Below are 16350 nucleotides of genomic sequence, written 5' to 3'. Positions count from 1 at the left end.
GACCCCCTAATGGCAGCCATTTTTATTTGCTTCTTAAGATCCAAAGGCTGCTGAAAGAACAATTGGATAAAGTTAAGAATTCGAGGGGCCTGATTTTCTTGTTCCTGTGAAATGAAACTTTAGTTCTTTTTCTTCTCATTCCCCTTAAAAGCAGAAGTCTGTTAGGGGGGATGTGGCTGTGTCAAAGCCGTTGGGAAGCCACTGCTGATCACTTTAATTACTAGGACTAAGGAGGATAAAATTAAAAGTAGCACCATTGAAGCAGTGGAAGAAAGCTTGCCGAGATGTCGGTGAACTGTGAAATATAGAAATTGCATTCAAACACTTTTTTTCTATAAGAGGGAAACAAGGAATTATATTATTTATTCCTGAAGAGTTTGCCCGTAATGTTGTAGAAATTTTACTACCTAGGGATTCATGTTGCTGAAATTTAGACTATTACAAAGTGGGGTGGGGGAGACATACCAGGGTAAATTTTTATGTGCCATCTTTATGTATGAAAGACATGGGCAACACATGAATTATTTACCTATAAGTGATTACTTTTTTAAAATACAGGTGCCATTTCAAACTTCAAATGGAGACAACACAAGCAAATGTAAAGCGGAGGGAAATATCCTAGCACCCTTGATATAATGTATGCCGTTTTTTGTCTGTTCTTTGTATGGCAAAATATTTTTTTTTTGCTCATCATAATGGAGCTTTCTGGAAATTAAATAGATTTTGTGTGAGGAGGAGCCCGATGTTGTGTTGTATGAGGTATTTTTTAGTGGTGTAGCAGAGGGCAGGGGGCTGTGACCCTAGGCGCAGAATATTGGGGGGCATGAGACAAGCCCCCTCTCTGCTCGCCCAGCCCCTGCCGCTGATAGGCAGGCGCTCACGCAGCAGGCGGGGACAGGGCACAGAGGGTGCTCTTCACCCTTTGTGCCCTGTCCTCACCCAGCGGCGGGAGGGACGAGGGCTGGGTGAATGCACTCCATCCCCGCTTAGGTGGCACACACACACACACACACACACTCACACACTGGGCACCTGTGGACAGCGCAATGCCCCTGTGTATCCCCCCCATCATATCCTTCTGCTGAACGTGAACTTAGAAATTACCAGAGAACTGCCACCACTCCACATTTCTTTCTTCTTTCTGATAATGTTCATTGTGCTGTATCATGTAATGTGACATCATCATGAGGCCCCTCCTCTCATCCAGTACAGTTAGGTAAGTTTAGACTCCTGACTTAATGCTACTCTTTCCAGATGGCAATGTGTATTACCACACCTACTTCAAAAGGTAGTAAGGTAGCCCTTCTACTGGGGCGGGGCACAAATTTCTTCCCTGACAGCACCATTGACTTTATCATTGCCTGCCAGCCATGAGGAGAAGAAATATGCAGTGAAATGGCATCACCTAATAGTTATGTTGTGGTTGTTTTGTTATACTAGATCAAAGTGTTTGTCAATTGCAAGATCTAGTTCTGCTGTATGTAATCAGCAGATTGCATATTGTGAATTCTGTCAGGAGTCCAGGTTCCCAGCTTGATAACACAGTAAGCGTAGGTAATTAAAAAGGAGGATTGATTGCAAAAACAAACAAATAGCTCTGGGAGGCTCTAACGAAGCCGCCAACATTATCATTCAAGATAACCCTTCTGAAGACCCCTTCCGGTTGCTGCAGAATATATTAAACCGTCATCCCTTACATCTCTTGTTTTACTTCCTGTCTAGCAGCCCTCCCATTTGTTGACTCTTTGGACTTATTGGATCAGCCCCAGCCTCTTCCTGTTCTGAAAAACTGTCTTGGTGTCTGTTCACGCCTGTTTGAGCTTCCTGAGAGCTTTGGCTGTGTTCCAGCCCGCTCTCAGTCGTTCCTTTGGCAACCAGCATTCCAATATCCGAGAGAAAGAAATATCAAACGCACTATTTCCGTATGATAAGATTGGGACCATTAAGATGGTAGCATCCAACACTGCAGTTTCATTTGCATAACGTGCAGTGGAAATTACTCTTCCTCTCTTGTCACCTGCAATCCCCCACCCCATGTCCTCAGAATGTGTTCCCAGTGGGATGGGAGACCCTCCAAAACAAATGGGGACAGGGCACAAGTGGGAGGGAAGGGAAGAAAGAGACCCTCGTGCTGTCCAGTGTTGGATACAGCCCAGAAACTGTTGAACTCTGTTTTACTTACGATGTCTTAACCAACGTGATATAAGTCATAATGCGGGGAAGGGGGAGGGGAAGAAATTCCAGATGCTTGAAATGTGATCTATTCCAGGTCTAAAATGCATTCCCCAAGGACACTTTTTAACAGCAATTTATCAAAAGCAAGAGACACTATACGGCAGCCTTCCGCAATCTGGTGCCCTTCAGCTGTTTTGAACTATAGTTTCCAATATCGCTGAACAATGCCCATGGTGTCTGAGGCTGATGAGAGTTGTAGTCCAAAATATCTGGTGGTTACCAAGTTGCAGAAAACTGCTATCATGACTATCTTTATTTGATCTGTCCTCATACATAATTTTGTAGGGTGGTTGTTAGAAGGTCAAGGGGGTAGCTATGTTTTTAAAATGGTGTAGTTCAGGTACATTAATGGGAAGAGGTACTTGAATACCTAGGATTCATGCGATGTTCAGATATCTCTTTTGAACAGGCCCTCTGCAGACAGCAGAGTAATCAAGTCAATTCATGAACAACAACTGACAAGAGTGGAAAACTTCAGCAAGAAGAAACTTTCAATAATATTTAAAGTAACATTAAGACTTTCCCCTACAACTTTATATAGAAATGTTGGGATTCTGTAAGACATTGGCAGTAGCCAATCTGCTGCAAGTTACTGGTTCTTCCTCCAAACTGAACCAACAATTTAGGAAGATAGGTGATTTTCCTTCTGTGTCAACTTCTCTATCATACTGGGCCATTAAGTGCTCCTGCTCAGTTGTTAAATAGATTTTATACTAACTCATTTAGACCAATGTGAACATTCATAGCAAGTCTATCCTTTTGTTGTTGCATTTATTTATTCCGAGTTTTTTATTCCCAGTTTGGTTGTTTGATGTTGTAGATCCATACATGCCAAGGGTCCAGGTAGGGATGTGACCTTTACTTTATAACATAAATATACAGAGTTGCAGTAAAACAGGTTGAGGTATCAGTTGGTTGGCCATAAATGGAACTGAATTTGTAGTAGTTTGAATGTAGTGAGTAGATTAAATGTATATTTTTGATGGGATTGTTGCTGGATGTGCCTTTTCGAGTGTGAAAGCAAACAAATCAAATATGCAATTCTGCAACAGAGCTCCAAGGCCTGGGCAAAATTGTCTTTATAGTGTTAGGACATTAGCAGAAAAGTAAATCAAGGCAATCTGATAGGGAAACAGTATTCTGTCAATCAGGCTCAAGATATTGTGCTGTGTCCATATACTTTGTTTACTGTAGGGTTTTATGAGTTGTAACCTGCCCATGCAAGCTGTTAATGAGGCTAAATCTTGCTGCTTGAGGATTGAATTACAGCACACCTCTGGGCTAATGGTTATAAACAGAAAGTCCCATTAGGGCTGCATTCTGATTCATTCATTTGCATTTTTCCTATTGTACCAAGAACAATGATGAGTAAATAGCTACAAACAAACAATTTGCATGGAAATGGGTAAAATGTCCCTAATTAGTATTTTGTGTTTGTTTTATTACTGATTGCTTAAGCTAAAAACTGCTATGTTGCAGGACACTTAATGAGCAATGCCAGGTGTGGATTATTCCATGTCTTACCATTCTTTGTAAGAAAAGTAAATTGCTAGTACTGTTTTTGCAGACTGCAACAACTTACTTGAAGGCCATCTACAAATACCTTAGGAGACATATCAGTCAATTTTGGTCCATGATGTATCCTTTCTTCGTCACTGAATAATAGCCATTCAACACATTAATGATTGGCATTTTTTATTACTTGGTGTGTTCAGTTGTGACTGTGCATTTTTCACTTAAAAACAGGTGTTTCTGTTACAGTTCACATGCTGCTGCTGCTTTTCTTTCTTTGTATGTATGTCTGCTTCTGTCATGTTTTCTGTTGCTTCATTGCAGTGACAAGATTTGCTGATTTGCTCTCCACGTGTGTGTGTTTTTTGGGGGGGGGCTTTGTTTTGGTGACATTGCACTAAAACAAGAATACGCTATCCCCAAATGCATATAATGGGTTCATAAGGTAATCATAAGCTTGATATTTTGGCTATTTAGGGTGAATAAAGATTGTAACAAAGTTAAGGTGTGCTCACAAATATTCAGCCCTTTGAAATAATGTCACAGGCACAGACTTTCTGTGCAACAGTGTTTGTCTAAAACCAAAACTTAAGGACACTTATTTCTCTGCCAGCCATTGTACTTGGATCTGGACTTTCTAAGCAAAACTTGATTGTATCTTACCCAGCAGTGCTAATCCAATGGCCTCACATAATATTTTGTAGCTGTCTGGAGTGCAGAGCATGCAAAGTAATATAAGGACAGGTTTGTGGGTATGTGTGTGATTCTGCACATGGTACTTGAGCATTGATTCCTGAGAGTATTAATTTTGGAAGAGTTAAAAACAAGGCAGTAGTGCATCATGCTAGGAATATGTGTGGATAGATAAAACACCCCCTTTTTTCAGCAGACAGCTCACTTTTAGAACAAGCAAAGGGCAGGGCTAATTATAGTTAACGATAGATACTCAGATTCATTGATTGATAATATGAACTGAAATTAGAATTTAAACGTTCCAGTGTGGTGCTGGTGATTGTAACTCTTGGAAATTATTGTCAGGAAGAGCTTTTGCTAGACTAGATTGTTAATGATTTAGGGTTTTATCCAGACCTTGAGCTAACAGCCATCTGTTTGCTCAGAGTCTGGATAGGACCCTTTGTTTCTGGTAAATTGGGCTTAGAGCCAAGTTCTTGCTTGTGCTACTTCATCTATTTGTAAGGTGTGTCAGTCTTACAGTCATTTAAGCATTTTAAGTCTGCTTGATGGACTCTTGAAAAATAATGATGGAGCTACATTTTTGGCTTCTTGCTATACATGTAACAGGTTGGAGTGAATTTGTTCTAAAAAACAGTTGCATCCTCATTTCAGAAGGCTAAATGTAAAACACTTAATGCAATAATCCTTTATTCAGCTTGCAGTAGAACAAGAGATACACAGCTGTTTGATCAGTGGAACAACCACTGTATCCAGTACACCAGGGGTCGGCAAACTAAGGCCCGGGGACCGGATGTGGCCCATTGGGCTCGTAAATTCGGCCTGCGGACCCTGCCACCCACTCGGTCAGTCCCTGCTCTAAAGCGGCATGGTGCAGAGAGCTTGCCGCACGGGGGCTGACTTCTGTGATGCTGGCACAGCTTCGGATTGGCTGCAGGAAGCTCCTGCAGCCAATCCAAAACTGCAGGCGCCTCTGGGCGACGCCCTTTCCTTCCCGCTGAGGCGGCCACGTATGGCCAAGAGCCAAGCGGGAGGAAGCAGCGGGGAGACTGCCTCCACCGCTGCCCAGGCCAGTGGCATGGGCTCTGCGCCCCACAGACCCCTGGTCAAGGCAGACGACGACGACGCTGCCAAAGGCGAGACAGTGGCTGCAACGTGAATGGCGGCACGGGGGGTCCCTTCAGGAGAGGGGGGGTCCAGCCCCCCACAAGGTCTGAGGGAAAGTGGACCAGCCCCCTCCTGAAAAAGTTTGCTGACCCCTACAGTACATCCTCATGCTTGGAAGAAAGGAAAAACACTACCAGGAAATACAAAAACAGTAATTGTGTCCCTAGCATTCTTAGAAATACTGCCACAATCCAGCAGCCAGAGCAAGTGCCACATGCCGCCTACACATGGAGAAAGTCAATTAACTTAGGGTTGCCTTATGTCTGGTTTTTCCTGGACATGTACTTTTTTTCAGGGTAAAAATTTCTGTCCAGGCAGATTTTTAAATTTTTTGCGAAATGTCTGGATTTTTTAAATGCTCTTATGACATCACAGTAAATAGAAGAAGATGTGGGGAGTGGAGGCAACATGCTTCGAGCAGCTGTGCTTTGTTTTGAAGGCACACGGCCTAAACTTAAAATCAGATTTTTTAAAAAAATTGTTCTTTTAAAAGTTGAAAGCAGTTCTGAGAGAGAGGCGCATGCCGGGGGGGGAAGGCATTGCGCTGCAGAGAGCCAGTATGGTGTAGTGGTTAAGAGCGGTAGTCACGTAATCTGGGGAACCGGGTTCGCGTCTCCGCTCCTCCACATGCAGCTGCTGGGTGACCTTGGGCCAGTCACACTTCTCTGAAGTTTCTCAGCCCCGCTCACCTCACAGAGTGTTTGTTGTGGGGGAGGAAGGGAAAGGAGAATGTTAGCCGCTTTGAGACTCCTTAAAGGGAGTGAAAGGCGGGATATCAAATCCAAACTCTTCTTCTGCAGCGGCCTTGGCTCAGAGCACGCCAGGAGCACCATGGAAGATCGGAGATGGAAGTTTGAGCCCTACCAGGGGATGTGGGAATATGCCTCCATTCACTTTTTCATGCTGAGCAAAAGAAGTTGTGGCGGAGGCAAAAGTAAGGGAGCAGCAGGGTCTGAAACCCACACTGCAAATACAGTGGTTAGAGTCCTCTAACAATTTAGCTACCACATAAGGCATCATAGGTTATTCCCCACTCACCCACCTTCCCAGCCAGCTCCAAGGCTGAGGCTTAGATGCTAGGAGTACAGGGGCTGGAGGAGGAGCCTGAGCCTAGGTCAGGCATGTCCATAGTCCGTTTTGGGGGACCATTCCGGCCCACTGGTCGGTTTAATCTGGCCCTCACAGGCAGTTCCCAACCTCATCAAATCTGGCCCTCTTTGAAAAAAGTTTGGACACCCCTGGCCTAGGTGTTATATATTGTATCCTGAAGGTCCTTGGTTCAGATCCAGCAAACCCATGCTACAGAAAGGAGGAGAGGTCCCCAATACTCAAGCATACCTGAGCCAGTCAGGAGAATCACATATGGCAATGTCAAAACCTTTATTGAACAGCATCTGAGATGAAGGGTATCCTGAATGGGAAAGACAACTGTGTGGGCAATTCTAGAAGGAAGTATGTACAGTGGCTTGGCAGGCAGCAGGGTAGCAGATCCAGTGTTCCTTATGGCACCAGCAACCAGGGGAATCCTATGCTCTGTCAGGGCAACATGGGCAAAGCAGTCAGCAATTTAATCAAAAAATAAAAAAACCAGCTGCCTATTGAAAACTTTCCTACATATAGAAAGCTGAACCGGAACAGTTTCCACTAATACAGTTTTCTGCAACTCAATGGTGGAAAACGTCTAGACCATGGGCCTAATCTGGCCTTCTAGGCCACTCAATCTGGTTGGCCATGCATGTCCCAGCGAGCCCTGCCAACCTTCCAGTCATTGTACATCATTTACATGACACCACATCTTTAGGCAACTTTCTTGCCTGATTACACCTAAGCAAGTGCCTTCAATGCTGATCAGAACTACCGGGCTTCAATTGGGACTTTTCTGAGAGCCCCCATTGCACTGCTGTGTAAGCACTGCCCACAAGATCTGGCAGTGGACAGATCCTGGCCAGGCTAGTGGAAAAGGAACAACAGAAACTGCTGTGCTCCTTTTGCTAATCTTACTAACATTCCAATTGTTTGCCTATCTACTCTACTTCTCACTGCGTTCAATGGAATTTACTTCCAGGTAAGCATGTATTCTATAATGTTCTATAAAGACCCACTCCGTGAAGCGGAGTATATCATAGAATCCAGAGGCACCACCTTGGGCCGAAGGTGCATGCTTGATGCTGCATGCTTCATGTGCATTGTCAGGAGGAGGCGCATTGTTGGAAGGAGGCCTTGCCTGGCGCCATGCAGCTTCAGTTGTCATGGCTCCTCCTCTCTTGCACTCAGGAGGAGCCTGCCTTTGATGCTGTGCCATACTCAGCTTCACAGTTTGGCCTTCTCGATCCCCTCAATATTTGGGTGTTGAGCCCACTGCTAAGGAATACTGGGGATGCTGATGACACCACCACCACCTAGAGTTGGCGCACCTTATAGAATCGTAGGATTGTAGAGTTGGAAGGGCGGCATCTAGTCCAGTCCCCTGCAGTGCAGGAAATCTCAGCTAAAGCATCCATGACAGATGGCCATCCAACCTCTGCTTAAAAACATCCAAGGAAGGAGAGTCCACAATCTCCCAAGGGAGTCCATGCCACTGTCAAACAGCTCTTAACTGCCAGAAAGTTCTTCCTGATGTTTTGTTGAAATCTGCTTTCTGGTAACTTGAATCTATTGGTTTAAGTCCTACCCTCCAGAGCAAGAGAAAACAAGCTTGCTCCATCTTCCAGATGTGTGCGCGCATGTGTGTGTCCAGAAAGCAGAAAGGGTGAGTGTTTGGGCTTGTGGGACATGAGGATCATTCTTGGACTTCTGCTGTTGTGGGGCCTGGGACTAGGAGGATCGTGTTTGGAAGGCTGTGTGTGCTCAGTTTTTGAATGTATTTTAGTTTTATTTGGCTTTATTCCATTTGAATGAATTGTGTTTCTTTATTTTTCTTTATTTGTTCTTTTTTACTTCTTGCCTTATTCTGCTTTGTTTTGCCCTGCCCAACACTGGAATGCAGTCCTTGGAAGGCATTTGAATCTGTCACTCCAGCTAAAAGAGATTCCCTATACCTGCCACAATTCTGTTCAGGTGTTGGAGAAGGGTACTGAAAAGGGGCTTACATAACACATACCTTTACCTGGAGTGTGTTTAATTCTCTCTGACACATGGCCAGGATGATACAGTCCACCAGGCTCACTCTAGAACGAAAGAATTTACACTGGTAATTTGATTATTTCCTTGAGCAATGTATATCTTTCAAGTTAATTGTGTGTTAATGTTTTTATCCCAGCCTTCCTCCATATGCAATGTTCATCACTTGGGGTTTCCATTCAAGTATTAACCAAGTCCTGATTTGCTTAGCTTAAGAGAAGAAACCTTCAGAATATTCCTCTGTTACAGGCAGATATTTTACATGTACTTATTCTGTCAAACAGGAATTCCAAAACAAATGTATATTTACATAACAAGCTTTAAAATGTTTTTGTTCCTCCAAAGTGGGAAGATCTTAGTATCCATAACTTTTTAATATTTTAAATACTGATTCAGTAGGGATTGTTAGAAAATAAAATTTCAGCTTAGTGTATTTCCATTTTGCACCAGTATCAATATTAAATAAGAGTGAACCTACTAATATAAATGGAGCTTCTTTCTGATACCGGGGCTGAACTGTAATTCTTTCCATTCATTATTTGACTGTGTACATCTCCTTTTAAAGATGTATTAGCACTTTGAAACCAGTAAGACTTGAACATACTGTGGGGTTGCATGGTGGCCATAAGTTTTGGGTACCTATCAGCCTCAGATTACATTTTTATAAACCAGTTAATTTTTTAAAGATCTAATACAATAATTGGAGAAATTATTAGGGTTAAAAAAAAACCTGATTCCAGGATGGCTCTAAAAAGTGTTTTGTTGACACCCAACTGATATGGAGCTTCCTATTTATAACATGGGCCAAGCACCATCCTGTAAACCAGTTACTATCATGATGATCAGATTGAGAATGAAATTGCATTTCTGTCAATTACTGAGTTGGCAACTGTTCAATATATCTTAGCAGCAAGATGAAGAGCGGCGTCGGCAGCTGAGAGAGAGAGCTCGTCAGCTAATAGCAGAAGCTCGATCCGGAGTGAAGATGTCAGAACTTCCTAGCTACAGTGAAATGGCTGCAGAAAAGTTGAAAGAAAGGTCAAAGGCATCTGGAGGTGAGTTAAGAAACCTTGTATCTCATTCCTATGGCAACGCAGAAACCTGAGGAAGACCTTCTTGAAATTTGCTTTTATTCAGACTTCAAATGAGCTTACTGGTAATTTTTGTTCACCAAATACACGTATCTATATATATATGCCATATCTCTTAATTTCACACAGTCAGAAGAATAGCGCTTCTCCTCACAACTTGAATAAAATTATTGAGCTAGATGTAGCCAGAACTATTGTATTTGAGATCAGGGATGTATCAGAACAACTGATTCAGATAGTAGGCGTCAGGTGTGTCCAATTAAAACAAAGCAAGGCTTTGTTAGGGAAATACCCCTTGGGGTGAGTTTACACAACTTGATGTGTAGTGGGAGAATTCACTTCAGAACACGTGTGTACAAAAGGCTCTTGTTTAACTAAATGAAACTAGTTCCACTAGGAGAAGAAGAATGTCCCAAGTTTAGGCACAGACAAAGACTTTCTTTGTCTTGGATACAATGATCACCGGGCCTGGTTTTGATTTATTGATAATTGTTTTATGATGGTTACCCATCCTGAAAGTCATGTGTTAAGATGGAAAGGGGGAATATACATATAATTAATTAATTTGAGAACACCGTTCTTTAATGTTTCTGTGAAACATTGTGGCATCGGATCATTAGAGTAAATGATCTGCAACACCTTTGCAAGTATAAAGTTCTATGATTCTTTTAGTATCTTTTTAGGGCTATACCAAAACATAGGTGCAGCAGCTAATCCCATTTGCTTCCATGCAGCCTTTAATAGCTTGTTCAATAAATCTTTATTAAATGTTTTGGACAAGACCTACACTTGGCATAATGTTAGCATTTTGCACAAATTTGACGGTCCAAATTCAGCAGCAATATGCACAGGGATTTAACTTACTTGAGTATGAACAAGTCAAGCAGTAGTTGTAGATGCCACACGTATGTAATTTCACATCTTTTTTTGCATTTTTCATCTCAATTTAGTATGTTAATTTTATTATTGTCTGTGCTGATTTCATCCCCATTTCTCTCCCCCCCCCCCCCCGCTACTTCTTTCTTCACATTTTTAAAAATAAAATTTAATAGTACATAGGTTGCAGGCTTTTTTATCTTTAATTTTGGACACCGGTTAAATTGTCGAGGGAAATTGAATATTTTTCTATTGTTTTCCCCCTCTAGACTTGTCCTTGTCTTTACTGAATTTGTAAGCACTCTCAGAGATAATCTTTTATTTGGCACAAGCACAAAAAGTCTTATAGCTTCCTTCTCTTCTTTTGTCTTGATTTTGAATGAGGCACTTTAAAAAGGGGGGTGAAGCTCATTTGGCATTTTTGGTAAGATTTAACTCCCCTCAAAACATATTTAGTTGATCATGACTTATGAGCTATTTCAAACACTGTGGCTTGTCTTCATTGTAGTGCTAAGGCAGTCGTTTCACCAGGGCAACATGGGGGGGGAGGGGATATACACCTAAAATATTTTAAGTGTGCATTTAGAACATGATTTTCTCCCTGCTCATATCAGTGCCACACAACTATTTTTATATCCTGCTGTTGCTCTGTGGCAGTAGAAGGCCAGTGTACGGCTGCTAATGGATATTGTTGCCTGCCATCTCAGTCTCCAAGTGGTGTGAGATTCCGGGGGTTCCAGGCGCTTACCCAGGGTTCATGTTTCCTTTGGAATGAGGCACAGTGGAAGACTGTGGTGTCTTTATGATATATGGTTTATTTACACATATATACAACCTGAGCATGGAGGAGTTCACAGCATTAACACCCCAAGTGGGCCTTGCTTCCGCCTTAGCCTCAGCACAACATTTACCTTGGTAAGTCTACATTTGGTGAAGAAGCACATAAACTGCTTTTGGAAAACGAAATAATTTTAATTTTACCTTCTGAAGATGTCAGGTAATGCTGAGTAATAATAAAAATTAAAAACTATTAATATGTAATACAACTACAAGTCTTGGCAATCATTTTAAACCATTTCAATGCAACTGTACACACATTTAACTAAATTATATAAATCTAACCAAAATATCTTTTGAATTCCCAAATAGCACCCCTCATTTTTGGAATATAAAAATTCAACACAAGTCTGCTATTTTTTTGAATAATATATTAAAGATAAGGGCACATATTTATACCCATTCTGAGTGTTCAATACAATATACCCCATTACATCTGTGTAGAACTTGCTTATTTGTCTGTTAGTTTCAGTGCTGACATTGACAACATTGATCTTCCCAGCTTTCATTCTCCCCACAGATAATCAAGCATAGCACCAGTTTATCTCATTTTACTCATTGTGTTGTTTCCATGACTGACTCAGTGCCTAGTGCTGCAGCTCAGCCCAGTTCTGCTTCAAAGTTGTGACCACCTGCTGCTATGGCCTATTATCATAGAGGAGGAGGATGACCAAGATGTTAAAGGGTCTGGAAACCAAACTTTATGAGGAACACTTGAGGGAGTTGGGTATGTTTTGTTGGAAAAGAGGAGAACTGAGTGGTGATACAATAGCCATCTTCAAATATCTAAAGGGCTGTCACATGGGAAATGGAGTAAGCTTGTTTTCTCGTGTTCCAGAGGCTAGGACGCAATCTAATGGATTTAGATTATAAGGAAGAAGAGTCTGACTAAACATTAGGAATAACTTTCTGACAATAAGAGCTGCTAGGCAATGGAACAGACTCCGTCAGGAGGTTGTGGACTCTCTTCCATTGACGTTTTTAAAGCAGAGTTTGTATGGCCATCAGTCAGGGATGCTTTAGTTGTGATTCCTATATCGCAGAGGGTTGGACTAGATGACCCTTTGGAGACCTTCCAACGCTACAATTCCACCTGGCATGCTCAGAACAAGCTAAATGGATTGACAATATAAACAGTTTAGTTAATGTGATGGTGCTGTTGTACAGAAACAAGCAAGGAGAGATCAGATACATGGCACTCCTTGAGGAGTCAGCTTGTTCTTTAAGCTGGCAGAGTGCAATTTCTGCACATGGGAAATGTTCAGGTTTACAGACAGGGTGTGGCTCCAGGTGACTGGAGACATACCAAGCAGTGTTCCAGAAGATAACCAGTAGATTCACAACCCTCTCTTGAGACCTGCAGTCTTAGAGTTTCAGCAGAATGGCTTATAGTAAGGCTTGTACCCATATTTGGTGGTACCATGTTTTTACTCCTAAAATGTTGTCTGAATACTTTAGAGAAAATTATGAGTTTGGCATGTTTCTAATTTTGCCATTTTGGAGGTTTACTGAAGAAAAAAGAGATGGGTGACTTACCCCAAGCTTTTCCTGTTTAAACTCAAAACTGATAGGAAATCTCCCAGCCAAAATCAGGAGATCATAGACAATGGTGGAGGAAGGGTGGGTGGGTCGCCCCGGGTGCAATCTCTGAGGGGGGTGACAAGAAGGCACCCCACGGGGGGGGCTCGCCCTACTGCCCCCAGCCGCTGCAGCCGCATGCGGAGGATCCTCTGCTCACGACTGCAGTGGCGGTGAAGGGATCCCACCACCATCCACACGGTGCTCAAGTGGCGCCGTCGGCAAACTGCCCGGCTGCGCATGCGCACGCAGTACATACAACGCATGCACATGTGTAGCCCCATGCATGCGCAGTAAGTACATTGCACGCACATGCACCGCTGGGCGGTTTGCCCCGACACCCCACACTGGGTGCTGGTTAGCCTTCCTTCGCCCCTGATCACAGATCATTTTCTAAAATGAAAGGGGGGGGGCGTATGGAAAAAAATACTACATTCCTCCCTTCCAGCCCTGGCCCTCCCACCAGCCCTTCCCTTCCAAATTTTGCCCAAAATTGTCAAGTTGGATCTGCAATTATATGAGAAGGCACAAAATCATGTTCTAAGGTGATATGAAAGGCAAAATCAGACTTCAAATTTGAGTGCTGCACATAATAGGTTTTATTTAATGTAGCGCTATTCTAGTGACTCAAAGCTTTCTCCTTGCACAATGGAATGTTCTCCCTTTCTACTCCTGTGTTCCATAAATCTGTCCAACACACCAGAGCAGATTTGGAGTGGCAACAGGCATGTGCAGGAGGAATAGAAGGGGCAAATCCAATTGTGATGTAAAAGGTGTAAAAGGTAAGTCAGCTAGAAGAAAGCACCTTGAGTTTACAAGGTCCAAACATTAGAATGTTCACCTATATTCAAAGATAAAGTGAAACCTTCTAGAATATAGGGGCACTCTTTCATGACAAGTCTTGTAAGGTCATCAGTGTCATGGCAAATGCCAGCAGACCCCCATAAAAACAAAAGAGGAACCCTCTTGGATCAGACCAAAAGCCCAGCTGGTCCAGCATCCTGTTCTCACAGTGCCCAGCCAGATGCCTATAGAAAGCCTCCAAACAGAACCCAAGTGTAATAACAGTTTCCCCACTGGGTTTTCTATGCTCTGATGGTGTTTCCTGCTTGGCAGGGGGTTGGACTCGATGGCCCTTGTGGTCTCTTCCAACTCTATGATTCTATGATTCTATGGTTTTCAGAGGCATATTGCCCGTAACAGCAGAGGCAGAACCTCTGACAGCCTTCAATTTCTCTAATTCTCTTTTAAATCTACGTTAAAGTTGTTGGCTATAACTACATTTTGTTGTAGTGAATTACATAGTTTAGCTAGGTGCTGTGTACTACCTTTAATTTGTCCTGAATCCTCCAACATTCAACTTCATTAGATGACCTCAGGTTCTTTTACTATATGAGAGAGAGATTCTTTCTAGCTACTTTCTGTACACCAAGTAGCACTTAACATGTTATTCCTAACAGGGGCAAAGCTACACAAAATGCTTAGGCATATTTTGTGTCCAAGAAAGCACAGCAACCAGTCATGTCCCCAAAAACAATAATAAAACCTCCTTGAAGCTATTTGAAGATTATTCCCAAGTACATCAAAAATAAGGTCAGGGTCAGAACTGTTGAGGCTCAGAAAGAAAGAAATCTTCAGGCTAGATTCATCATTGTGATGAGACACTCAGCTGCACGTTGACCTCAGCAAGATCTGAGCTCCTCACTCCAGATGGAAATAATGCTTTGTGTGTCAGACAATGCAAAAGTCATACATGCCTAGAAGAACGGTTGTGAACATAATCTAAGCCTGCTGTATCAGGACAATCTAAAGCAGCATCCCGTTCTCACAGTGGCCAACCAGACTGAAAGCAACAACAACAATGAATACCAATCATATTCACTTGGTCGGTTTCCATTCTGGACATGGGACAAATAAGCACACATTACCAATTTCCACTCCCTTTTCCATTTATGTCAGAATTCCATGTAGGGGTTCATTGCTTGGGGTGGGGTGGTTGTTAGCTAGGATGTCCTCTTTCTGAAGTCTAGGGACAGCTACTACTAATCCTGTCCTGAGCCAAATCTAAAGAAACTGCCCCTGGTGGACAGAGATCACTCTTTGTTCAGTGTCTGGTCCCCAATCTGGCAAATGAGTAGAAGAATTTACAGGGTAGCAAAATATGGGTGCTCTTCCTCACAGCTGCAGCAATACTCTTAATCTGCACAGCGATTTATTCTTCTGTTTTACAGAACATAGGAATCTGTGATAGACTGATCATATTGTCTACTCATAGTAGCAGCACAAACATGTGTAACTCCAGTAGGTGCTTTAACATCCTCTCCACTTGGCTGAGCAGTAAACTTGAATTTAAGTTAACAATGCACAGCTTGGCATGTTTACAAACAGGATGTATATACCGTGTGTGTGCAACTGATATTTTCTTTAAAGAGCATTATTTTTCTATGGACCAATTGCTACATTTCAGTGACTTTTCCCATTTCTGTGTCATAAATGATGAATGTGTTCAGTTGACCCTAAAACACTAAAAGTTTTCATTGATGTGTTGTGGTGCATGTACAGGATGAAAAGCACTAACTTTGTTATGACATGTTCCCACAGATGAGGGTGTAAATGATAATATTGAGGTAGTTACTAATGAGGAGATTCCTGAATGCACTGTTACTGCCGGTGAAGATCAACATACTAACCTAGAAAATGACCTTGATTCTGATGGTAATTAAACTAATGGCTATTTTGTGTCTTTTGCATGACTAACACCAGTTTCCTCATCAGTGCCTTTTGTAATATGTCAGCCTAGTATTACATCTGTTTGGGACCTTTATAACCCTTGGATTAATTTATCTTTCATGAATGCCTTCTCTGCATGATTAGTATGGTTTCAGTTAACAAGAAAATGATTGATTATTAAAGATTTTAATATATGTTTCTAATATCTCCAAAATGGGGTAAGAATTAACAGAATATTTTTTTTGTTCTGCATATGTAGTTATTTTAAGTTAATTTGAACTGGACAGTATTGTTACCTGCAATAATTTATGTAGATTTTATGACTGAGTGATTTGCAAAATGAAAATGGTGGCTAATGGCAAAGGCTGAAGCCCTGTGTACATTTACTTGGCAGTAGGCCCCATATATTAAGGCTATACATCCAAATTATGAATACTCTAAAGCAGGGATCAAAGTGAGCCTCTGTTGATTAGAGAGGAACTCCCCCATCTCACATGGACAGGGAGAATTC

The 16350-nt window shown here is 42.2% G+C and overlaps 1 protein-coding gene across 4 annotated transcripts in view; it reads left to right on the top strand.

The window, feature by feature from the left end:
• Positions 1–16350, top strand: part of EHBP1 (EH domain binding protein 1) — a 276734-nt gene that overhangs the window by 184422 nt on the left and 75962 nt on the right. For 2 of the 4 annotated variants that reach the window (XM_080997355.1, XM_080997356.1), the window contains 2 exons: positions 9635–9782; positions 15711–15824. In XM_080997355.1, coding sequence (XP_080853481.1) covers positions 9635–9782; positions 15711–15824 — 262 coding nt within the window. The remainder of the gene's footprint in view (positions 1–9634; positions 9783–15710; positions 15825–16350) is intronic. The other 2 variants (XM_080997357.1, XM_080997358.1) reach the window with 1 other exon arrangement.

This window comes from Podarcis pityusensis, assembly GCF_964106645.2.
Source record: "Podarcis pityusensis genome assembly, chromosome: 3".
In the NCBI taxonomy this organism is placed as follows: domain Eukaryota; kingdom Metazoa; phylum Chordata; class Lepidosauria; order Squamata; family Lacertidae; genus Podarcis; species Podarcis pityusensis.
Note: the sequence above shows the minus strand (reverse complement) of the source record. Positions and strands in the feature narration are given on the sequence as shown.